General features: G+C 40.4%; 1 protein-coding gene across 1 annotated transcript in view; it reads right to left on the reverse strand.

Moving 5' to 3' along the window:
• HHAT (hedgehog acyltransferase) overlaps positions 1-27,238 on the reverse strand; it is a 640,126-nt gene that overhangs the window by 332,584 nt on the left and 280,304 nt on the right. The window contains exon 8 of the mRNA XM_064273239.1: positions 20,830-20,865. Coding sequence (XP_064129309.1) covers positions 20,830-20,865 — 36 coding nt within the window. The remainder of the gene's footprint in view (positions 1-20,829; positions 20,866-27,238) is intronic.

Below are 27,238 nucleotides of genomic sequence, written 5' to 3' on the forward strand. Positions count from 1 at the left end.
GTGAGGTAAGATTCCCAGCTTACAGAGGTCCATACTGTTCCTCCAGAGACAGAAAGGAAAGGGTGGATGAGAGGCATTAAGGAGACAGACCCGCCAGGATGTGGGGACAACAATGGGGGAAGGGGAGCATGGTTAACCCTGTGGAAGTTGGTTCCTTCTCCTTAGCACCATGCCACATTTTCATTAACTGCCTCTGTGAGGCTTATTCTGTATCTTTCTTCACTCCTATGTTCCTCATTTTTTATTTAAAACAACACTTTATTACGGGAATAGCACACAGATAATTAGCTTCTGGTTTTCTTGTGCCACGAGTGGAATTAAAGGAAGATTTACAAGGAATACTATGACAGTGTAGTTGCTTCAAAGGAGCTGAGTCTGCAGCAGGCAGGGACAAAGAGACTTGGTAATTCCCCCAGGTGCCACGTCTCCCCTCTGGTTGCCATTAGGAGATCAAAAAAACCAAAAACCAAACCCGTTGCCTTCGAGTGGATTCCAACTCATAGCGACTCTATAGGACAGAGTAGAACTGCCCTGTAGGTTTCCAAGGAGCGGCTGGTAGATTCTAACTGCTGGCCTTTTCATTAGCAGTCGTAGCTCTTAATCACTGGGCCACCAGGGCCCCATTAAGAGATCAGTGGTGCCTAATTAGGGCCACCAAGACACAGACTTTAGGCTAACCTCAGGTAGGAGCAGCTTTTTTAATAAGCTCATTTACTTTATACCACTATTAAAAATTATTCATTTAGACAAATAGTAGCTGGTTTCTATGTTAAATCTGCAAAATAAAAAATTTAAAATTCTAGGTAACAAATCAGATATTTTGCCCCTGAGTTATCACCTCCGTGTGTGTGTTTAAAAAAATATATACATAATGGCTTTATCTTTCTCTCTCTGGGGACTGTGAATGAGCGTCAGCTGCTTCTAAGCTGCTAGATGGAACACAGACACTAGTTATCTTCCTGCTACTGTCTGGTTCCTACTCCTAAAACAAATGGCTAAACACTCCTTAATGTCTGTTTTCAGAGCAGCTCAGAGCCTAAGGAAACCTCACTTGTCCTGACAGGATACAAGAAAGAGCAGCTTATTTCCCCAAGTCTCTTCCTTCTTCTCAGGGTGAGTCCTTTAGCCTGAATTAATCCTTCATTTGACTAGTCTTCTTAAAGAGAAGGCAGGCTCTTCTGAACATTCCAGACATCACAAATCCAAGGCATGCTTCAAATAACCAACATCCATGAATGCTACAATAAACCAGTAAATGTGGTGGTAGACTTTGTGTACCCCCCCTCCAAAAAAAAAAAAAAAAAATAGAACTATAAATGTGATTCATAAAGATCAAATCTCCAACTTTTTTAAGCCCAAGCAACATTTTTAGTCTACAGTAGGGCTAGTTTTATGAATGAGTCAGACACAGGGTGTCAAGAGAAAGCCAAAAGCAGATAATATCAGTTTTGCTCATTACAAAATTCTATGAACCATCAACTCACGGCAGCTATTTCATTATCAAAATCTGCTCCCTCTGCCAACTCAGACACCCCAGACCCTGAGAGGTTCCCAGGACCAACTTACAGAAGACCAGAACATGCTACAAGAAGTGAACAGCTGCCCCATTCTACCTTCTCTCTCCTCAGAACATAATCATGCTTCAAAAGGGCACACTCTGTTTGACATAAATCCAAACATTTCTACAGGTTCGAGTCTGTACTGTAATGAGCACCAATCTATAAGCAGATCTATAAGATAAAATGGATTTATTTTCTAAGGACATATTAACTCCAGAGATCTTCTCGAAGAGCTTTAGGGCACAGCGCCTTTTTATATTTGTCTAAGAAACATCATGACACGATCCCACACTTTGTATTTCTGTTGGCCTGACATGTATCAAGACAACAGTCTCCTTAGGGAAAAAGTACTGGTTCTGACCAACTCACTCAAGATCTTCAGAATATATATGTAGAGTGTTGGTAAAGATCATTTATTCTGATATTTGGAGGAAAAAAAAGCTAGATCCTTATTTGAAATATATATTGAAAATTAAAGGCTTAAATATAGAAAATAAAAGTGAACATTTTTCTGATTTTTAAATGTATAAGCATAGGATCAATGAAAAAATTACAAAGGGAAAATCAAAATTTAATCTTTCAGAGAAAAATGGAAGAGGGGTGGCTTAGGTGCTCCAAGATGACTTCCAGGTCTTCTTGGAAAAAATCATGATGATTTATCCCAGGAATGCAAGGGGTGGGGGGGTTCAACACAAGAAAAGCAATCAGTGTGATACACCACAGTGATAGAATGAAGGAAAGGAACCTCATGATTATCTCAATTGATGCAGAAAAGGGATTTGACAAAATCTAACAGCCTTCATGATAATAACACTCGGCATGCTCAAATTAGAAGGGAAATTCCTTAACACAATAAAGACCATTTATAAAAAACCCACAGACCCACAGCTAACACCACACTTACTAGGGAAAGGGAGCATTTTCCCCACAAAGATTAGGAATAAGTGCTGGACTGGGTAGAGCCCCCTCCTTGCCCAGATGGGGAGCTTGGATACAGGGGTGGGCAGAACAGTGGCCCCAGAGTCTGTGATGCGTGCAAGGCTGGTACAGGGTTTGTGTGTGGGGTGAGGAAAAGCTTTTGGAAACAGAAGGTGATGCTGGCTGCATGACATGGTGAATACAATTAATGCCACTAGATCGTACACTTAAAACTGGTTAAAATGGCTAATTTTGTTATGCATATTTTATCACAATAATAATTTTTTTTTTTTTAAAGTCATGATGGAATCCTGTACCACATAAACTCTCCCCCAACCTGAAAAACTTGGAAGGGTGCAGACAGTCACAATCTTAAAAGACAGCGGAGCAACTACAACTCTGGATAAAATGAAAAATATCTCTATCAGCAAAAATCAAAACAAAGATTACTAATCTTTTTTACTTGTTTGCCAAACGTAAACAAAACAAACTAAATGGAAACAAGCCACCCTACTATCTTCAGTGAAGCAGCAGTTTTATTCTACAATCTGTTCTCCCAGGTTGGTTATTATTATTATTATTTTTAGCATCACATTAAGAACTCTAGCCAATAGGTGAATTGTGATTACTGGTTCCTATAAGTCTTTCCTTTGATTTCTACAAAACACAGAAGGGTTGTGCTCACTGAATTTTCCCACCGTCATCGTAAAACACCAAGACCAAAACCACTCATATTTCATTAAATGTGACAGCTCCTTCCTGGCCCAAAGCTCAGTGAAACACTTGAACAACTTAAACGGAAGTATGTCTCTACTTGCTGTTCACTAGACTAAGATCACAGATAGGGCTCTTGGCTTTGTTGAAATTTATGTCATGTCAGAGAAGTCCACATTACTTCCACTGATGTAAAAGATGCGATTAATTCCAAGCAGGCTGGGTTTCTTCTATGCCAAACATGAAGCATTCAATACAGCCTGACAAACCGGAGTGCAATGTCCACAGCTTGCTGGGGCAGATCTATGCCAATTTCTTCCATGTTTCCTCTTTTATAAAGGAGGATATATCTCCTTCTCTTGGCCATCACAGAGTGAGAAGGATTCCTTAAGCACCAAACCCCTCACTCTTCCCACTCTCTAAGATCTTCTCTAGGGATGTATTTACAGGAAAACACAGTTGCTCTCTGGCGCTGCTGAGGACCCTCACTGCCTTCACAGCCTTGCTTTCAGGCAATCAGAAACTGCTTCTCTCTGTCCAAGGGCAACTGCTTTCTCTAAGTCTAAGGGCACATTTAAGAAGGCACGTGAGAACTTCTGGTGGCTAAATATAAAAGTTCCTCCCATTAAATAAAAACTCTCACTTGACCCACCCTCTCTATCAGCAACCCTGTCTTTCTTTCCTTCCCACAGCTTTACTTTGTAAAAGAAGTTGTTGTTCCTTTACCTGCCACTCAGGTACCTCCGCCCTCTTCAACCTGGCTTCAGAGCCAGTTTCACTGAAACGGTTCTCACAAAAATCCGCCCCCCGCAAAAAAACCAAAAACTCAAGCCTGTTCCCGTCGAGTGGATTCCAACTCATAGCGACCCTAAAGGACACAACAGAGCCACCCTATAGGGTTTCCAAGGCTATAAACTTTTACGGAAGCAGATTGCCACAACTTTCTCCTGCAGGGCAGATGGTGAGTTCGAACCTCCAAACTTTTGGTTAGCAGCCAAGTACTTAACCACAGCACCACCAGGGCTCCTTTCTCACAAAGGTACTCAGTGACAACTGGTGTTTAGTCATCATCAAGCTTGATCTCCCAAGCTGAGAGCAGAAAGGATCATATGTTCTAAACGGAGCTGTAAATAAAGGGGTGAGACACCTACTCCATCCAGGATTCCTAAGTGATGGAGAACTGGCTCTGCTGCCAGCAACCACTTCCACGTCCCACGCTCTACTCATAAATGCCTGGAGGCACTCCACTCCACCAGGAAGCCTCCTGCACACAGGCATTCAGTTCTCTCACTCTGTGGGTCAGTCCCAGCATTGCCTGGCATGCTGTTCTCCTAGTTCTGCTGCTGCCGCTCCTCTGTTGCTGCCAGGCCTCTGCTACTGCCGCTCCTCTATTCATTCACAGTTTCCAAACTGTTTCCACATTTTAGGTATCTGTTAAGAGCAGCACCCCACGCTCAGTACCAAATCCTGTTTTAGTCAACTAGTGCAGCTATAAAAGAAACACCACAAGTGGATGGCTTCAATAAAGAGAAATTTATTCTCTCACAGTCAAGTAGGCTAAAAGCCCAAACTCAGGGCATCAGCTTCATGGGAAGGCTTTCTTCTCTCTGTCAACTCTGGAGGTGGGTCCTTGTCATCAATCTTTCCTTGGTTTCAGAGCATCTTGGCACAGGAACCTCAGGTCCAAAGGACACAGTCTGCTCCCAGCTTTCTTGGTGGTATGAGGTCCCCATGTCTCTCTGCTTGTTTCTCTCTTCTGTATCTCAAAAGATAGGCTAAAGACACTATCTAACCTTGTATCTCTCATCAACGTAACTGCCACTAATCCATTTAATTACATTATAGTGAGAGGATATACAACACATAGGGAAACCACATCAGACGACAAAATGGTAGACAATCATACAATACTGGGAACCATGACCTAGCCAAGTTGACAAGTATTTTTGAGGCACACAATTCAATCCATGACAGCTTCCATTTCTCTTAGACAAATATCTAGGAGTGAAATGGCTATATCGTGAGGGGGTTTAAGTTTAACTTTTCTTCAAAAACTAATTGTTTTCTAAAGTGGTTGAGTGTATGAGGGCTCTAGTTGGTCCACATCCTGTGGTATAGCCAGTTATTTTAATTTTAGCCACTCTAGTGGTATGTACTGGAATCTCACGAGGTTTTAATTTGCATTTCTCTAATGACTTATAATGTCTAGCATGTTTTTCATATGGTCATTTGCCATCTGTATATCTTCTCTGGTAAAGTGTTATTTTAAATCTGTTGCCCATTGCACTTTTAATGGATTGTTTTTTTTTCTCATCACTGAATTTGTAAGTTCCTTTTTTTTATATATATATTTTGGATACAAAAACTTTGTTAGGTATGTAATTTGCCAATATTTTATTACAGCATGTAACTTGTTTTTCATTCTTTTTGTACGGTCTTTTGAAAAACAAAACTTCTTAATTTTGATTTTAAAAAGTTTTATTTAGGGCAGGGCCAAGATGGCAGAATAGTCAGATGCTTCCTGTGGTCCCTCTTACAACAAAGATCCAGAAAAACAAGTGGATCGATTACATATGACAATCTAGGAGCCCTGAACATCAAAAACAAAGTTGAGGAGTCAGGCTGAGCAGTTGGGGGAGGGAGAGACACTTCAGAAAAGGCAATGATTTGCTAGACTTGACCTGGCCGACACGCTGCAGGCTGGATCGGCCAGTGCACACAGTCTGAGGCAGGAAGTAGTGCTCAAGACGTGTTTTCCACATTGTGAGAAACCGAGCTGTGGAGAGTTTGCACAAGCTTCCGAAACCAGGGGGAAGTGGCTCTGGATCTGCGCAAGTTAAGTGCAAGTGTCTAACCTACCACCGGGATCAAAATAACCCTTCCCCCTCTGGGGAGTAACTCTCTCCAATTCACTCACTCCCTCTCCCACTTTGCTCCTGTCCCAAGTCCGGCTTCAGCGATTGCCACACCGTCTGGGCCAAAAGTGAGACTGGTCACACAACCCGAGCCATTCTTCCAGCTTTGGAAAGGGAACATATTAACAAATAGGAAAAACTAATCTGCCAGCTCCCCTAAGCCAGGACCTCAGGGCAGGCACAGTCTCTTTGCCTAGGCACAGGCATAAGGGTCCATGAATTCTGAATGCCTTTCATCCCTCCCGAGACCTGTGTGGGCCCATTTCAACAGTATAGGCCCTCATTAGCATAGTATAACAGGGTATATACCTGAAGCTTATTTTCAACTGCAACAGCTAAGGGGGAATGGCAGATTCAAGACATTTGACACCACCCTGTCCATTAAGCAGGGTCCTTACATATCCACATCAGGGGACTGAGGATTGCTGGCTTCAATGACTACCTAGCCACCTACAACAGGGGTATGAGAATAAGTGGTGCTTCTTAGTCCTTACACCCAACACCACTGGGTGCCCAAAGTCCTGCTACAAAACCCAGCCACCTACACGGTCTAGGGAACAGGGACACACCTCCACCCAGACACTTTGGGACAGCTGTCAGCCTTCTACCTTGCTCACAACATAACCCCTACTGCAGCCAGATACCTGTGCCTGCTCCAATCACCCATACATAGCCCTACCCATCTAGGACTGTAGGTAACAACCTGCACCACACACTGAGTGACAAATGACCTGGACACCTGAGCTGAATTCACATAAGAAAAGTAAATGGACTCCTGGGCTCACATACCTGGTAGCAGCTCTGACCACATGATGACAGGGCATGAGAGCTTCAAAGACACCAGTAATCAAAGTAGCTTACATGACCAGCCTACTTGAGCATATTAAAACAAAACAAAAAAAAGGAACCTAGGACTCAGTAAGCAAACATAAAATAAATATAATAACTTCTTGTTGGCTCGGAGACAACAGTCAATATGAAATCACATAAAGAGGCAGACCATGATGGCTTCAGCAAGCGACCAAAATAAAAAATGAGGAAACCTCCCAGAGGAAGAGAAGGTATTAGAATTACCAGAGGTAGAATTCAAAAGATTACTATCCAAAGCTCTTCAAGAGATCAAGAAGAAGATCAAGCAAAATGCAGACCAAGCAAATTGTCTTAGTCATCTAGTGCTGCTATAACAGAAATATCACAAGTGGATAACTTTAACAAAGAGAAGTTTATTTCTCACAGTTCAGTAGGCTCGAAGTCCAAATTCAGGGTGCTGGCTCCAGGAAAGGCTTCCTCCCTCTTTCAGCTCTGGAGGAAGGTCCTCATAATGCATCAGTCTTCCCTTTGTCTGAGAGCATCTCAGTGCAGGAAGTTTAGGTCCAAAAGATGTGCTCTGCTCCCAGCACTGCTTTCTGGGTGGTATGAGGTCCCCATGTCTCTTTGCTTTCTTCTCTTTCATATCTCAAATGAGATTGACTTAAGACGCTACCTAATCTTGTAGACCTCATCAACGTAACTGCCACTAATCCATCTTGTTACATCATAGTGATAAGATCTACAACACATACAGAAATCACATGAGAAGATAAAATGGTAGACAATCATACAATCACACAAGGGAATCATGACCTAGCCAAGTTGACAGATATTTTGGGGAGACATAACTCAGTCTATGACATTCCACTCTTTGGCCCCCAAAATTATTGTCCTTGCCATATGTAAAACATATTCACACCCTCATATTACAACAAAAGTATAAAATCAACCTCGAGTTTGAAATCCAAAAATTCTTCCTCATCTGTGAAATCTACAAGTTATCTGCTTCCAAAGATACAATAGCAGAAAAAGCACAAGCTAGACATTTCCATTACCAATGGGAGAAACTGGAGGAAAAGAAGGAGTAACAGGTACCAAGCAAGTCAGCAGAACACATTACATTAGCCCTCAAGGTTTTGAAAATAATCCTCTGTTCTCTGAGATAATTTACACAATTGCCCTGCCCTCCAGACTCTATGTATTGGTCACACTCTCCAGATTCTGAGTGGAGGTCCCTCAGCCCTGGGCTTCAGCTCCACCTTCCAGGACCACTGGGATAGCAACTCTGCTCCCTTGGCTTTAGACTCACCATTCTCCTAGTCCATCTTAATGGCAACTTCACTTATAAACACCTCTGGGGTTCCAAAGAGGGAGCCATGGCCTCTGGTGTTTCTGAGTTACCATTCAGATAGGCTAGGAGAATGAGACTTAGGCAGCTCGGCTTCCGGTGTTCCTTGTCCCTTCAGCTTCTGCTTCCTGGTTTCTTCTCCTCTTAGCTCCTCGAACCTCACGCCCACATCTGGCCTGCTGGGGCAAGTTTTCCAAAGCTCTATAGCTTCACTAATAAGTGCCTGGAGGCATCCCACTCCACTAGTAAAATCTGGCCAGAAGGTACTCAGCTCTCCTGCTCCATCGGTCAGCAAGCCTAGCTCCACCGATAACTGCCCAGAGTCAAGCACCCTACTCCACTGGGAAGCCTCCTGCTCACAGTCACTCAGCTCTCTTGCTCCATGGGTCAGCTCCAGTGCTGTCTGGCACCAGTCTCCTGGTTCTGCTGTTGCTGATTCGCTGCTGTTGCCAGTCCTCTGCTGCTGTTACTCACCATCTGTGCCTTCTCCAGTGTTAATAGTTCTCCTCACTTCCTTCTGAGTCATCTATCCATTAACAGTTTCAAAACTGCTTCTACATTTTAGGTATCTGTTAAAGCAGCACACCACTCCTGGTACCAAATTCGGTCTTAGTCATCTAGTGCTGCTATAACAGAAATACTACAAGTGGATGGCTTTACAAAGAGAAGTTTATTCTCTCACAGCCCAGTAGGCTAGAAGTCCAAGTTCAGGGCACTGACTCCAGGGAAAGGCTTTCTTTGTCTGATGGCTCTGAGGAAGGTCCTTGTCATCAGTCTTCCCTTGGTCTGGGAACATTGCAGCACAGGATTCTCAGGTCCAAAGGACAGGCCCTGCTCCCAGTGCTGCTTTCTTGGTGATATGAGGTCCCCATGACTCTCTGCTTATTTCTCTCTTTTATATCTAAAAGAGATTGGCTTCAGACACTATCTAATCTTTTATATTTCATCAATATGACTGCCACTAATCCATCTCATTTCATCATAATGTTAGGATTTACAACACATAGGGAAGTCACATAAAATGGTGGACAATTACACAATACTGGGAGTCATGGCCCAGCTAAGTTGATAAATATTTTGGGGGACATAATTCAATCTATGACGCCAAGGAAAACACAGAAAAAGCAAAACAGGAATTTAAGAAGGTTATACAAGAAAATGTCAAACTTAACAGGCTGCAAGAATCTGTAGAGGGATAGCAAATAGAAATCCAAAAGATTAACAATGAAACTTCAGAATTAGACAACTCAATAGAAAGTCATAGGAACACTATTGTGACAATGGAAGTCAGAATTAGTGAAATTGAAGATAAAACATTTGACGGAAATTTATTTGAGGAAAAATTAGATAAAAGATTAAAAAAATGAAAAAACTCTAAGAATTATATGGGACTCCGAAGGCAATGGGGGTTCTATCAAGACAAGTAACCTATGAATTATTGGAGTACGAGAACAGGGGGGATAGAGGCAGATACAGAGGGAGTTGTTGAAGATTTGCTGGCAGAAAACTTCCTTGATACCATGAAAGATTAGAAGATATTTATTCAAGCAGCTCACCGAGCCCCACACAGAGTACGTCCCAAAAGAAAGTCACGAATAAATATTATAATAAAACTTGCCAAAATCAAAGACTAGGTTTCCCACAGCCCTCAGCCCAGCAATTCAGTCCCTCAGGGAGTTTGGATGCATCTATGGAGCTTCCATGACCTTGCCTTGGACAAGTTGTGCTGGCTTCCCCAGTATTGTGTACTGTCTTACTCTTCACCAAAGTTACCACTTATCTATTGTCTATTTAGTGCTCTCCCATCCTCACCTCTCCCCTCCTTTGTAACCATTAAAGATTGTCTCTTTTTTTGTGTAAGCCTTTTCATGAGTTTTTACAGTAGTGGTCTCATACAACATTTGTCCTTTTGTGATTGACATTTCACTCAGCATAATGTCCTCCAGATTCATTCACGTTACGAGATGCTTCGCAGATTCATCATTCCTTATCGCTGCCTAATACTCCATTGTGTGTATGTGCCACAGTTTGATTATCCATTCATCTGCCAGTGGGCATCTAGGTTGTTTCCATCTTTTTTGCCACTGTGAACAATACTGCAATGAACGTGGCTGGGTATATGTCTATTCATGCGACGGCCCTTATTCCTCTAGGATATATTCCCAGGAGTGGGAATGCTGGATCATACGGTATTTCTATTTCTAGCTTTCTAGGGAATCACCATGACGTTTTCCAAAATGGTTGTATCATTTTGCATTTCCAGCAGCAGTGCACAAGAGTTCTGATCTCCCCTCAGCCTCTCCAACATTTGTTATTTCCTGTTTTTTCGATTTGTGCCAGGAATGCCAGAGACGGTACCTTACTGTGGTTTTAATTTTCTTTTCTCTAATTTAATGGCTAGTGGTTGCGAGCATTTCCTCATGTGTCTGTTGGCTACTTGAATATCTTCTTTGGTGAAGTGTCTGTTCATTTCCTTTGCCCATTTTTTAATTGGATTATTTGAATTTTTGTTGTAGAGGTGTTGGATTTTCTTGTAGATTTTAGGGATTAGACCATTGTCTGATTTGTGATAGCCAAATTTTTTTTCCAAGTCTATAGATTCTCTTTTTACTCTTTTGATGAAGTGTTTTGACGAGCATAAGTGTTTAATTTTTAGAAGAGCCCAGTTATCTAGCTTATCTTCTGGAGTTTGTGGGTTGTTGGTTATGGTTTATATCTTGTTAATGCCATGTATTAGGGTCTCTAGCCTTGATCCTATTTTTTGTTCTATAAGTTTTATAGTTTTTCACTTCATATTTAGGTCTTTGATCCATTTTGAACTAGTTTTTGTATATGGTGTGAGGTATGGGTTCTGTTTCATTTTTTTGCAGATGAACATCCAGTTTTGCCAGCACCATTTATTAAAAAGACTGTCTTTTCCCCATCTCATGGGCTTTGGGCCCTTGTTGAAGATCAGGTGGATGGATTTACATCTGGGTTCTCAATTCTGTTCCATTGGTCAATGTATCTGTCTTTGTACCAGTTTCAGGCTGTTTTGACTACCATACCTGTACAGTAGGTTCTGAGGTCAGGTAGTGTGGGTTTTCCTACTTTATTTCTCTTCTTCAATAGTGCTTTACTTATTCAGGGCTTCTTCCCTTTCCATATAAAGTTAACGATTAGTTTTTCCATCTCTTTGAAGAATGTTGTTGGTATTTGGATCAGGACTCCACTGTATTTGTAAACCACTTTGGGTAGAATTGTCAGTTTTATAATGTTGATTCCCCTATCCATGAGCATAGTATGTTTTCCATTTATATAGATCTCTTTTGGTTTCCTGCAGTAGTCTCTTGTAGTTTTCTTTGCATGGGTCTTTTACAACCCTAGTTAGATTTATTCCTAAGTATTTTATTTTTTTAGGGGCTATTAAAAATGGTATTGTTTTCCTGATTTTCTTTTCATTGTTCACTTTATTGGTGTATAGGAATCCAACTGATTTTTGTATGTTTATCTTGTACCCTGCTACTCCCCTGAACCTTTCTATTAGTTCCAGTAGTTGTCACACAGAGTTTTTTGCGTTTTCTACATATAGTATCATATCATCTGCAAATAGGGACAGTTTACCTTCTTCTTTACCAATTTGGATGGACTTTATTTATTTTTCTTCCTTATTGCACTAGCTAGGACTTCCAGCACAATGTTAAATAGGAGTTGTGATAAAGAGCATCCTTGTCTTGATCCTGTTCTCAAGGGGAATGTTTTCAGCCTCTCTCCATTAAGAATAATGTTGGCTGTTGGTTTTGCATAAGCGCCCAACATTATGTTGTGAAATTTCCCTTCTATACCTATTTTATTGAGAGTCTTAATAAGGAATGAGTGTTGGACTTTGTTGAATGTCTTTTCTATGTCAATTGAGACGATCATATTATTCTTTTCTTTCCTTTTAATTCTATGGTGGATTACATTGATTGATTTTCTAATGTTGAACCATCCTTGCATATCTGGTATGAATCCTACTTGGTCACGGTTTATTATTTTTTTGACATGATGTTGAATTCTATTGGCTAGAATTTTGTTGAGGATTTTTGCATGTATATTCATGAGAGATATTGGTTTGTAATTTTCTTTTTTGTGTGTGGTTTGCCTGGTTTTGGTATCAGGGTTATGCTGCCTTTATAGAATGAATTTGGAAGTATCAGTTCCTCTTCTATGTTCTGAAATAGTTTGACTAGTGCTAGTTTATCATTACTCTTCTTCAACATTGTGCTGGAGGTCCTAGCCAGAGTGACAAGGCACAAAAAAGAAATAAAGGGCATTCAGATTGGTAAGGAAGAAGTAAAAGTACCCCTATTTGCAGATGATATGATCTTATACACAGAAAACCCCAGAGAATCTACAAGAAAACTACTGGAACTAATAGAGGATTTCAGCAAAGAATCAGGATACAAGATAAACATACAAAAATCAGATTCCTCCACACCAACAAAGAGAACATTGCAGAGGAAATCAACAAACCAATGCCATTTACAATACCACCCAAGAAGATAAAATACTTAGGAAAAAATCTTACCAGAGATGTAAAAGACCTCTACAAAGAAAACTAAAAGACGCTACTACAAGAAATCAAAAGAGACCTCCATTAGTGGAAAAACATACCTTGCTCGTGGGTAGGAAGATTCAACATTGTGAAAATCTCAATTTTTCCCAAAGTGATCTACAGATACAATGCAATCCTGGTTCAAATTCCAACAGCATTTTTTAATGAGATGGAGAAACAAATCACCAACTTCTTATGGAGAGGGAAGAGACCCCAGATAAGTAAAGCATTGCTGAAGAAGAACAACAAACTGGGAGGCCTCACACTACCTGATTTCAGAACCTATTATACCATCACGGTAGTCAAAACAGCCTGGTACCGGCACAACAAAAAATACATTGACCAACAAAACAGAATTGAGAATCCTGATGTAAATTCATTCATCTATGATCAGCTGATATTGGACAAAGCCCCAAAGTCTGTTAAATGGGGAAAAGACAGTCTCTTTTAACAAATGGTGCTGGCATAACTGCATATCGATCTGCAAAAAATGAAACAAGGCCCATAACTCATGCCATGTACAAAAACTAGTTCAAAATGGATCAAAGAACTACATATAAAATGGAAAACAATAAAGATCATGAAACAAAAAATTAGGGACAAAGCTAGGAGCCCTAATACATCGCATAAACAGAATACAAACCGTAACTAACAATGCACAAACATCAGAAGACAAACTAGATAACTGGGACCTCCTCAAAATCAAAAACGGTTGTGCTCATCAAAAAGATTTCACCAAAAGAGTAAAAAGACAACCTACAGATTGGTAAAAAATTTTCGGCTATGACATATCTGATCAGAGTGTAATCTCTAAAATCTATAAGACACTGCAAAACCTCAACAACCGAAAGACAAATAACCAGATTTAAAAATGGGCAAAGGATATTAACAGATACTTCATCAAAGAAGACATTCAGGTGGCTAACAGATACATGAAGAAATGCTCACAATCACTCGCCATTAGAGAAATGCAAATCAAAACTAAAATGAGATACCATCTCACCCCAACAAAAAGGCTAGTGCTAATCCAAAAAACACAAAATAATAAATGTTGGAGAGGATGTGGAGAGACTGAAACACTTATACACTATTAGTGGGAATGTAAAATGGTACAACCACTTTGGAAATCGATTTGGCACTTCCTTAAAAAGCTAGAAACAGAAGTACCATATGATTTAGCAATCCTGCTCCTTGGAATATATCCTAGAGAAATAAGAAACTTCACGTGAATAGATATGTGCACACCCATGTCCATTGCAGCACTGTTCACAATAGCAAAAAGATGGAAACAACCTACATCCCCATCAACAGACGAATGGATAAACGAATTATGGGGTGGACGGAAGAGGGGAACTAGATAGCAGACAATTATCTTAGGTGACGGGAAGGACAACACACAATACACCGGAAGTCAGCACCACTGGATTAAAGCAAAAGCTAAAGAAATTTCCTGCACACAACCAAACACTTTGATGGACAGAGCAGTAAGGGCTGGCATCTGGGGACCATGGCTTCAAGGAATATCTAGGTCAACTGGCATAACAAAAGTTTATTAAGCAAATTTTCTTCATCCTACTATGAGTGGCATCTGGGGTCTTAAAAGCTTGTGAGAAACCATCTAAGATGTATCAGTTGGTCCCAATTCACCTGGAGAAAAGAAGAATAAAGAACACCAAAGATACAAGGAAAATATTAGCCCAAGAGACAAAAGGGCCACATAAATCAGAGTCTCCATCAGCCTGAGACTAGAAGAACTAGATGGTGCCCAGCTACCACCAATGACCGCCCTGACAGGGAACACAACAGAGTCCCTGACCGAGCAAGAAAAAAGCGTGGAACAGAAGTGAAACTCACGTAAAAAGACCAGACTTAATTGTCTGACTGAGACTGGAGGAATCCTCGAAGCCATGGCCCCTGGACGCTCTGTTAACTCAGAACTTAAACCATTCCCGAAGTCCACTCTTCAGACAAAGATTAGACTGGACTATAAAACATAAAAAATAATACTCGTGAAGAATGTGCTTGTTAGTTCAAGCAAACACAGGGAGACTAAATGGGCAGCTCCTGTCTGGAGGCAGGATGAGAAGGCAGAAAGGGATAGGAACTGGTTGGATGTACAGGGGAAACCCAGGGTGGAAAGGGGAAATGTGCAGTCATATTACAGGGATTGCAATTAGTGTCACATACCAATATGTACATAAATTTTTGTATAAGAAATTAACTTGAGCTGTAAACTTTCACCTAAAGCACAATAAAAAAAAAAAAGTTCTATTTATCATTTTTGAATCTTGCTTTTGGTGTCATATTTAGAAATCTTTGCTTAATTCAAAGTCACAAAATTTTCTCCTGTTTTCTTCTACAAGTTTCAGGGTCTTTTCTCCTTTGATTACTTCTACAGCTTTAAGTTTCACTTGTAACTAAACTCTATGATCCATTTTGAGTTAACTTTTACATATGGTGTAAGGCTCCCTCAAAGATTATTATTATTTTGCATACATATATCCATTGTTCTAGCACCATTTCTTGAAAAGACTATCTTTTCTCCACTTAACTGCCTTTGTACCTTTGCCAAAGCTCAATTGACCATATAGGCATGGGCTATTTCTAGACTCTTTTTTCTGTTCTGTTGATCCATTTGTCTCTGTCTACCCCAATACCACATTGTTTTGATTTATCATCAGACTTGAAATCAGATCATGTAAATCCTCCAACTTTGTTCTTACTCAAATTTGTGTTATTCTAGACCTCTGCATTTCTATAAATAATTTAAAATATGCCTTTCATTTTCTACCAAAAAGAAAAAAGCCAGTTGAGATTTTTATTGACAATTGGCCTATTTCCAGTTTGAAAGGTGCTATTCATGTACAAGTTGAATCTATTAATTTCGTGTACAAGTTGAATCTATTAATTTGGTGAGAATTAATATCTTGACAATATTGAGTCTTCCAATTCATGAACATAGCCTATCTCTCCATTTATTTTGGTCCTCCTTAATAATTTTTCTCAACATTTTATAACTTTCAGTGTATAGGTCCTACACATTTTCGTCAGATCCATTATTAAATAATTTATAAAATTTGATGCTATTGCAAATGGTATTTCTAAATTTTAATTTCTAATTTATTCTTGCTAATATTTTTTTTTTTAATACAGAGAGATACAATTAAATTTTGCATATCGATCATGTATCCTACAACTTTGTTATTCTCACTTAATAGGTCTGGTAGCTTTTATGTAAATTCCATAGCATTGTCAACACAGGCAATCATGTTACTCTCCAACAAAGTGTTTTACTACTTCCCTTCCAACCTTGATGTCTTTCTAATATGAACGTCCTTTTTTCCCTCACTGTACTGGCTAGAACTTCCAGTACAATGTTGAACAGAACTGGTGAGAACAGACATCCTTGCCTTGTCCCTGATCTTAGAGAGAAGCACTCAGTCTTTCTTTACAGGTATGAAGTAAACTATAGGTTTTTCAAAGATGTCCTTTATCAGGTTGAGAATGTCCCTTTCTGCTTCTGGTTAGCTGAGAGTTTTTGATCAGAAATGGATGCTGAATTTTGACAAATGCCATTTCTGCAATGATTGAGATAATCCTATAATTTTTTTTTTAGCCTGTAAATATTGAATTAAATTGATTGGTTTTTTAAATGTTTAATCAATCTTGCCTTCCTGGGATAAACTCACTTATTTGTCATACGATATTGTTTTTATATACTGTAGCTCAGGTAGCTCCACCAGATGCATATGGTCTTAGTTACCTAGTGCTGCTATAACAGAAATACCACAACTGGGTATCTTTAACAAACAGAAATTTGTTCTCTCACGGTCTAGGAGGCTAGAAGTCTGAACTCAGGATAAACGATTTCTCTCTGTATTGGTTCTAGTGGAAGGTCCTTGTCATCGATCTTCACTTGGTCTAAGAGCTTCTCAGTGTAGGGACCATCGGTCCAAAGGATGTGCTCTGCTCCCACTACTTTTTTCTTGGTAGTATGAGGTCCTTCTCCTCTCTGATCACTTCTCTCTTTTATATCTCAAAGAGATTGACTCAAGATAAAACCTAATCCTGTAGATCGAGTCCTGTCTCATTAATATAACTGCCTCTAATTCTTTCTCATTAACATTATAGAGGTTAGGATTTACAACACACAGGATAAATACATCAGATCACAAAATGGAGGACATCCACACACTACTGGGAATCATGGCCTACTCAAGTTTACACACATTTTTAGAGGACACGATTCAATCCATAACACATGTGCTGATCAGTACTCATTTGAATATTCAAAGGGGACCCTCTGCAGATCTCCAGTGCTCTCCTTCTGAGAGCTCTTTCCTCTGCTGTACTTTTGCTTGTGTACTCTAACTATCTTAGCCTCCCAAGTCTCTCCTAACTCAAGGAGGCTGCTGGGCTCTGCCTGCATTCCCTCTCCCTGTGCTATAGCCTGAAAATTCTGTCCAGACAGTAAGCTTGGCAATAACTGTTTTCTTTCTCTTATGGATCACTGTGCTTTGTTTCCTAGTCCCCAGTGCATGAAAATCATTGTTTCTATATTTTCCCCAGTTTTTAAGTTGTTTCAGAAAGAAAGGTAAATCCAGTTCCTTTTACTCCATCTTGGTTTAGAGTGAAGCCTCCCATCTCATACTTGAATGAACCAGGTACAAAATATTCTTACAGTATTCTGTTCTTCTCCTTTAAAAGCATGTATCATACTTCTAATTATGTTTACAATTATTTAAATTATTTCTCTTTACCTTAGTAGTCTATAAGTTAAACAAAATCTAGGACCATGCTATTTTTGCTAACTATGATATTCCTAGTCATATTCAAGAAATCATACACTGTATGCTTAATAATGATTTGTTGAATAAACAATTGAATAGATTCTTCTTAATCTTCGCCTTTCCTGTCCTTTCTGTATCATTTCATTCATTCACTCATTTATCTACCACAAATGTTAGTTGAAGGTTGATTCCACACAATCTCTGAATCTAAGCATGCTCTTTTTGTTGTTGCCATTAGGTGCTATTGAGTCTATTCTGACTCAAAGTGGCCCTGTGCACAACAGAACAAAACACTGCTGGGTCCTGCACCATCCTTAAATCATTGTTATGCTTGAGCCCATTGTTGCAGCCACTGTGTCAATCCACCTCGTTGAGGGTCTTCTTCTTTTCTGCTGACCCTGTACTTTACCGAGCATGATGTCCTTCTCTAGGGACTGATCCCTCCTGACAACACATCCAAAGTATGTAAGACACAGTCTCACCATCCTTGCTTGTAAGGAGCATTCTGGTTATACTTTTTCCGAGACAGATTTGTTCATTCTTTTGGCAGTCCATGGTATATTCAATATTCTTCTCCAATACCACAATTCAAAGGCGTCAATTCTTCGGCCTTCCTTATTCATTGCCCAGCTTTCAAATGTATATGATGCAATTGAAAATACCATGGCTTGGGTCAGGCGCACCTTAGTCTTCAACGTGACATCTTTGCTCTTGAACACTTTAAAGAGGTTCTTTGCAGCAGATTTGCCCAATGCAATGCGTCTTTTGATTTCTTGACTGCTGCTTCCATGGGTATTGGTTATGGATCCAAGTAAAATGAAATCCTTGACAACTTCAAGCTTTTCTCCGTTTATCAGGATGTTGCTTATTGGTCCAGTTGTGAGGATTTTTGTTTTCTTAAAGTTGAGGTATAATCCATATTGAAGCCTTTGGTCTTTGATCTTCATCAGTAAGTGCTTCAAGTCCTTTTCACTTTCAGCAAGAAAGAGTGTATCATCTGCATAACACAGGTTGTTAATGAGTCTTCCTCCAATCCTGATGCCCCATTCTTCTTCACTTAGTCCAGCTTCTAGGATTATTTGCTCTGTCAGTCTGTTGTACTCTGGGGGCTTGCATGTTGCTGTGATGCTGGAAGCTATGCCACTGGTATTCAGATACCAGCAGGGTCACCCATGGAGGACAGGTTTCAGCTGAGCTTCCAGACTACAACAGACTAGGAAGAAGGAACCGGCAGTCTACTTCTAAAAAGAATGAGCCAGTGAAAACCTTATGAATAGCAGCGGAATTTAATCATAGAAAGATGATTAAGACATGATTCCTGCCCTCAAGAAACTCAGTAGAGGAAGTAAGTATAAAACTTGCTTTCACTGCAAGGAATTATGTAATCAATACCACTGAAGTAGCACAAAACACCAAAGACTTCCACTCAAAATAATTCAAACTATTTCCCGAGGTAAACAGCTTTTTCTAATCAGCTAAGACATGAAATTCCTATGCCTGCCTTTCCTGTGACCACTGGTATTTTACTCCTCCTGTTAAAATGCATTTACCCATGTGTCCAGTCAAAGGTAGTGATTTACACTGTGTGCTATGCCAGAGAAATTCAGGACAATTCATATTTCCTGGGTCAGAGTTAAGCCCAGGAGATTTCAATGTGCAGCCATGGATGAGGCCCCTGGAGGAGAAGACAAGGTATGTGTGGCCTCTCTTTGAACATCATCATATGCAATCTGGCACAGAGGAAATGCTGTTGGCTTAGGATAAAGGTGATGACAATGATCTACACTTCCCCTCGGAGAGCATCTTACCAACAGGAAGGTGGCCAGGTACTATGGAGAACAGAACCCCCATACACCTACCCAAAACCACATTGATCTACAGGTTCTTTGTATTTCTCTAGCTTAAATGTTAGGTATTGGACAGAAATAATTAGCATTTAGGGTCACATATTTGTAGAAGGCAAATTACATTATACGATTTCTAGTTTCCTTGTAGTCTTTAGCTTACAGTCGTTGGCAACTATTATTATTTCCCTGATTCATTTCTGACAGGCCATTTTAATCATCATTTTTCACCACTGTTACAGTAATTTAGTCTCAGTGTAAAAAAAAATTTGCCATCCTGACAGGAATCACAACACAGAGTTCTGGACAGAACAGGGGAAAAATGTAGAACAGAATTCAAATTAACAAAAAAAAACCAGACTTATTGGTCTGACAGAGACTGGAGGAACCCCTGAGACTATGGCTCCAGGACACTCTGTTAAGCCAGAACTGAAGCCACTCCCAAAATCCACTTTTCAGACAAAGGTTAGACAGGCCTATAAAACAAACAATGACACATGTGAGGAGCATGCTTCTTAGTTCAATCAAATACGTGAGACCCAGTGGGCAACTTCTGCCCCAAAGCAAGGAGAGAAGGCAGGAAGGGACAAGCACTGGATGAATGGATACAGGGAAACCAGGGTGGGAAGGGGGAGCATGGTGTCAAATTGTGGGGATTGCAACCAATGTCACAAGACAATATATGTATAAATTTTTGAATGAGAAATTAAAAAAAAAAAGGATATCAGAAAAAAAATTAGAAAATGCAGCAAAGTTGATAGCAGAAAAATATGCATACCCATACCAGCATGTTAACATTCTGGTATATTTCCAGTTAATCAGATTTAAGATTTAAGAGCTAAGATTTGTTTTAAGAGCTATTTGAAATGATTATGTCTCACAGGCCAGCTCTAGTAAAATCACAAATAAACTAGGATACAAACTGCTACCTGTAATCTCTTTCAGTTATGAACAAGGCTGTATCTTCATGGCTGCAAAACAACCAGTAGATTCAGTTTAGACATAATAAACCCAATATAGGGAAAATGAGTTAAGTGGGCTGTTTAATGTTTGAGTAAAATTGGCACTCTTCATTTTTCCATTAGTTATTTCAGTGGCTGGTAGTCAGAACTAAGCTTTCCCAAGCTCTCAGGTAACTATCACTTCAGATACAAATACCTTTAAACAAAGGTTTCCTTGATTTAAAAAGGATAATCTCATGCATGATTGTGGTAGGCACAACATAGTGTTAGTGATATTTTCTTGACAAGTACACAATTATTTATCATTATTTATCAAATATTTTATTTTCCATTTTAGTCTTCCATAATAGAGATGCTATTCAATGATACCTAAAATAAAAATTACTGGCTTACCGAATTAGGAAATTATGCAGTCCAACATCAAAATACCTGTTCAAAGGAGACATAAACAAGCATATCAATAAAAGCTGTTCAAAGCAATGGTTGGCCTGAAGCACAATATATAACATTTTCTTTCATATCATGGTGAATAAATGGATTACCCTCTGGCAGTTGTTCTAAAAATGTGGACCCAGGTAAAAAGACCAGACTTAATGGTCTGACTGAGACTAGAAGGGACCCTGGAACTCATGGTTCCCGGACTCTTTGTTAGCCCGATGGAACTATTCCCGAAGCCAACTCTTTAGACAGGGATCAGACTGGGCTGTAAGATAGAAAATGATACTGGTGAGGGGTGAGCTTCTTGGCTCAAGAAGATACATAAGACTATGGAAAGCTCCTGTCTGGAGGCAAGATGAGAAGGCATAGCGGGGCACTGGTTGAATGGACACAGGGAATACAAGGTAGACAATAGTAACGTGCTGTCTCATTAGGGGGAGAGCAGCTAGGAGTACACAGCAAGGTGTATGTAACTTTTTCTATGAGAGACTGACTTGATTTGTAAACTTTCACTTAAAGCACAATAAATAAAAATTTTTTTAAATGTGGCCCCAGGAGCACCAGCATTGCCTGGAAACTTGGAAACGCGAATTATCAGGCCCCACTTCAGACCTACTAAATCAGAAACTCAGGAAATGGGACCTAACAATTAGCTTTAACAAGCCTTCCAAGTGACTGTAAGGCAGAACCACTACCCTGTAGTAAAATGGTCTCAGTCAAGTTTTCTCCCTCTAGAAATAACTGTTAAGTGGATTTCCAAGGTACTTCCCACTTTTCCAACAGGTGAATCCTTTTATGTCACCTCAGATATTCATTTACTTGAAAATAAATTAGTTTTTAAAACATAAAACCGCGCTGATTAAAAAGAAAAGTTGGGGGGAGGGAGGCCAGGTCCAGTCTTCCAAGCCCCACCCAGCTCTACTACCTGGGGCCTTTTACTCCAGTACTAGAAGAGACCAACCTGGTCCTGTATCTGGGTCTGCCCCAGGTGCTAAGGGAAAAGAGCAACAGTTGGACCCATCAGCTGGTGAGAAAGTCATATGTTTAAGCCTCAGACCAGACACTAGATAAGCCCTGGGCAAAGGCAGATCCTTTAATTCAAAGCCTTTCCCTGACACCACCGGACTAACTTAACCCGTATTAATTGCACTGCCTTGGCTTCCTTAATTAGCATGATTGTTCCCCCTGAACCTCAGACCACTTGCTTGGGGTCCCTCACCCTTTTCAGCCAGTGTCCCTCTCTCCTTTGAGTCTGCCTGTAAGTAAAAAGACCGTGTGTTCAGGATCACTCCTCTGCATCCACCAAGCAGAACCATTACTCCTAACACACTGTGGTTGTTGGGTCTCACCCACCAGACTCGCTGTCTGGGTTAGAGATACTGGTCAGGAACAGGGCAGGTGGGATGAAGCCTTTCCAGCCTGGTAGCCAGGTCACGCTCACTTGCATTCTAGGGTGAATTCCTGTGTCCATTGCTCATTGACTGAAGGGCTAGAACTTAGCCCTTCAGTCAATGAGCAATGGACACAGGAATTCACCCTAGAATGCAATGGACACAGGTAGGGCTAAGTTCTAGCCCTTCAGTCAATGAGCAATGGACACAGGAATTCACCCTAGAATGCAAGTGAGCGTGACCTGGCTACCAGGCTGGGAAGGCTTCATCCCACCTGCCCTGTTCCTGACCAGTATCTCAGTATCCCGTGCCAATACACATCAGTATACAGGTGTATGCCCAGCTCCACCTGTAGCCTAAATGTACACAAGTAAGGGCTGTGACACATGATAGGTTTCTTCTCACCAGTTGGGATTGGTTGTGGAGGGAATTCAGGGATGGGGCAAATTGGGGCCTTTAGGCAGGCAAGCTTTTTAGGACAGACAATAGTATACAGAGTTGGCAATCACTTGGAAACTGACGAGGAATACCCAAAAAACCAAACCCACTGCCATCGAATCAATCCAACTCATAGAAACCCTACAGGACAGAGTAAAACGGCCCCATAGATTTTCAAAGGCTGTAAATCTTTACAAAAGCAAACTGCCATATCTTTCTCCCATGGAGAGGCTGGTGGGTTCAAACTACTGACCTTTTGGTTAACAGCCAAGTGCTTTAACCACTGAACCACCAGGGCTCCTTAAACTGGAATAGTGAAGGTCAAAGGTAGAATTGGCATCAGAAAACGTGACAGAAAAAACGTAAAGGGAGGCAAACAAAGCTTCCTCACTGGTATAGACATCTTCAATAAACATTTGCTACATTATTAGTTGCTATATTATTTCATCCGTGTTGACATTCATTTAACAACTATTTTGTCAGTGCCTCTGTGTTCCAGGCACTGATCTAATGGAGCTCATATTCTACTTGGAAGAGGTAAACAGCACATAAGCAGGTAAATAAATAACATCAGGCAGTAGAGAATGCAAACAAGGTGATCTAAAACAGACTGACTGGCCACACTGAGTGCTCAGGAAAAGTCTCACTGAGGTGACATTTGAATTGAAATCTGAATGGTCAGAAATGGCCAGCCATGCAAAGACTAGAGGAAGAGCAGTCCAAAGAGCAGGACATCTGTACAAAAGCCCCAAGTTGGGAAGGAATGTGACAAAATGGAGGAGCAGAAAGAAGACAGCAAGGCTGTAGCATGGTGGACTGTGATGGTTACGGTTGTGTGTCAACTTGGCTGGGCCATGATTCTCAGTGGTTTGGTAGTTACAATGTAGTTTGCCAGTTGTATAATGATGTGATCACTTCCATGATGATATCTAATATAATGTGATCACCTCTGTGACAGGATCTGCTGTGAGTACCCAGTCAGTTGAAAGGATGTTTATTTAGGGGTGCGACCTGCATCCAACATAGGCAGACTTTCTGGCAAGGCTCGATAGCTTTTGCTCATTCTGGTTCCTGCAGCTGGCTCCTGTTCATGTGACCTCCAGTTCTTCGGTCTTGAGCCAGCAGCTTACCTGTGGATCTTGGGATTTATTAGGCTTTGCAGCCTATGAGCCAGGCCTGTTGTCTGACCTGCTGATCTTGGGTTCACCAGCCCCTGCTGCTACATGAGTCAGGAGAAGCCTCCAGCCTGACCCACGGACTTAGGACTTTCCAGCCTTTTATAACCTCATGAGCCATTTCCTTGACATAGATATAGACAGACAGATAGACAGGCAGACAGACAGATAGGTAGGTAGATAGATGATAGATAGACAGACTAGATAGATAGATGGATAGATAGATGATGGATGGACGGACAGACGGACAGATGGATGGATAGATAGATACTTCACTGGTTTTGCTTCTCTAGAGAACCCAGTCCAAGACAGTGGGTAAATGGGGACTGGGACAAACTAATGTAGGTGTCATGAATTGAATTATGTCCCCCCAAAAATGTGTATATCAACTTGGTTAGGCCATGATTCCCAGTATTGTATAGCTGTCCTCCATTTTGTGATTTTCCTGTGTGTTATAACTCATAATCTCTGCCTGTGGTTAAAGACAATTAGGGTGGGATGTAACACTCTTGCTCAGGTCACATTCCTGATCCAATGTAAAGGGAGTTTCCCTGGGGTGTGGCCTACACCACCTTTTATCTTACAAGAGATAAAAGGAAAGGGAAGCAAGCAGAAAGCTGGGGCCTCATACCACCAAGAAAGCAGTGCTGGAAGCAGAACGCATCCTTTAGACCCAGGGTTCCTGCACAGAGAAGTTCCTAGTACAGGGGAAGATTGATGACAAGGACTTCCTCTTGAGCCAACAGAGAAAGCCTTCCCATGGGCCTCACACCCTGAATTTGGACTTCTAGCCTACTAGACTGTGAGAAAATAAATTTCTCTTTGTTAAAGCCATGCACTTGTGGTATTTCTGTTATAGCAACACTCGATGACTAACAGAGTACTTCTTTACCCAGTAGAGACAGCCAATATCAACAGAAGCAATGGAAATGGACCAGACCAGGCATGCCTGGACTGTTGTTTCAGGATGTCTCACAGAAACAAACGCTGGACCATCTCTACATATGGAGCCTGGGTGTAATGCTGAGTTCTATTGAGAATAATGAAGTGTTCATGGAAGGGGCTGCCCACTAGTCTTTTATAAGCATATAGCTAAACACATAAATCATACGTCAAGGGCAAGTGAGGTTTATCTCAGGAATGCAAGGATGGTGTTAGGAAATCCATTAATATAATTCATCTTAATAAAAGAATTAAGGAGAAAAACCATTTGATATTTACCACAGACTTCAAAAAGGCATTAGACAAAACCCAACATCCATCATGTAGAAATAACACTTAACATTTTATTAATTGATGGATTCATTCCTAACATAATATATATGTACTTTATCCCCAAAACCAGTACTACTTAAAGGGAAAACACCACAGGTTTTCCCACTAAAGTCAGGAGCAATATAAGGATGCCCACTGTCTCCACTACTATTTAACTTTGTATTGGAGGTGTCAGCCAATACAACTAAAGATGATAAAATCATTAGAGGTATAAGAATGGGAAATGAAGAGTTAAACTTTATTTGCAGATGATATGATTATATGATTATACATATAGAAAAACCCCAAAGAATCAGTGGAACAATTATGAAAGACAGAAAGAAATACTAATAACATAGTAGGCTAAATATCAACATAAAAATTAATATCAATATGCAACTTCAAACCAGTCAGGAAGAGCCTCTTTACGATAGGAAAAGAAATACTGAAATATCTAGGCATAAACTTAAGAAAAAATGTTCTCATTCATATGAGAAAACTATGAAACATACAAAAAAGATAAAAATAGGCTTAAACAAATAAAAAAAACATAAAATGTTTGGGAATAGAAAGACTCAATAAAATAAAGATGACCATTTCATCAAGTTAATTTATAAATATAATGTGATCCCAGTAAAAATACTATCAGGGTGTTTTCTGTGTGTGTTGTCCTAGGCAAGTTTACTATAATTTCACTTTGAAAAATTAATAAGCAAAAAAAAAGAGAAAATAAGCTGAAAACAAAGAGCAATGAAGGGGAAATAGGTCTATCAGCTATTAAAACATATTATAGAGGTTTTATAATTAAAGCGCTTTGCTGCTTACACATGAATAGGCAAATCAAATGAAACAGAATAGAAAATTCATTAACAGACGAAATTGCACCAAAAATTTTATTACAAAGGCAGCATCTCAAATTAATGGCAAAAACATAGGCCTGTATATCCATTTGAACAAATATAAAACTAGGTGCATTTAATACATCTCATACAAAGATAAATTCTAAATGGATCTGAGATTTAATTGTAAAAATTGAAACCATTGAAGAACTATAAATAAAAAAGGAGGCAAATTTCTTTACCACTTGGGAGTAGGAAAAATCCACCCAAAGCCCAGAAGTCAAAAGAGAAAAGATTGATAAACTTTTCTACATCAAAATAAAAAACAAAACTCCTGACAAAAAACAAATTAATAAAAGCAATGGGCAGGGATAAGAATGTGGAATAATCAAACTCTTTACGTCATCCCTCTTATGACAAAGACCCAAAAAAACAAGTGACCAGGATATATATGACAATCTAGGAACCCTAATCATTAAAGACAAAGCTAAAGAATTGGACTGAGTGATAGGTGGAAGGGGAGACAATTCAAAAACAGTGAAAACAGGAAATTACTTATCACAGGATCACTGGCGTCCTGCTACCCAAATCTGCAGGGTGCACACAAATTAAGGCAAAACTCATCCCATCTGGTGCAGCCAACCAGCAGCAAATCTACATGTACATCCAGAACCAAACAGGAGCAACACCAGACTTGCAAAAGTTAAGCGCAAGCTCCTAACCCATCTTGTGTGCACCAGACCCCTTCCCCCACCAGAGCTCCACAGCCAAGAAGCACGCCCTTCTCCTTATCCATTTCCCTCCCTGCTCCCACACCAGACTGGCAGCGTTTAACACCTCCACACTCCCTAAGCCAGGAACTCACAGCCAGGTCCAGAGGCACCTGCTCCTTCACTCAGCCACTCGCACTGGTATCCACAGACTTGCAGTGCCCTTCGCCCGCATCGACCACCTGCCCATTGCACTGCAGGCTGATCCTACAAAGCACTCTCTCATTAGGACAAAACAGAGAAAGCAGCCACCTGAAGCCTATTTTCACCTGCAGCAGCCAAGTGGGAATTGTAGATTTGCGACATCCAGCACCACCCTGTCCCTTAAAAAGGAGCCTCACCCACTCACACCCAGGCCATGAGGGCCAGCAGTATGACTGACTCCACCTACTCACCCATAGCAGGGGCTTGAGAATTAACATTGCCTTCCAACCCCTCCACCCAAAGGCACTAGGCACACAAGAAACAGCTACACTAACAACCCTCCCACTACATAC

This window comes from Loxodonta africana, chromosome 20 (genome assembly GCF_030014295.1).
Source record: "Loxodonta africana isolate mLoxAfr1 chromosome 20, mLoxAfr1.hap2, whole genome shotgun sequence".
Classification (NCBI taxonomy): Eukaryota; Metazoa; Chordata; class Mammalia; order Proboscidea; family Elephantidae; genus Loxodonta; species Loxodonta africana.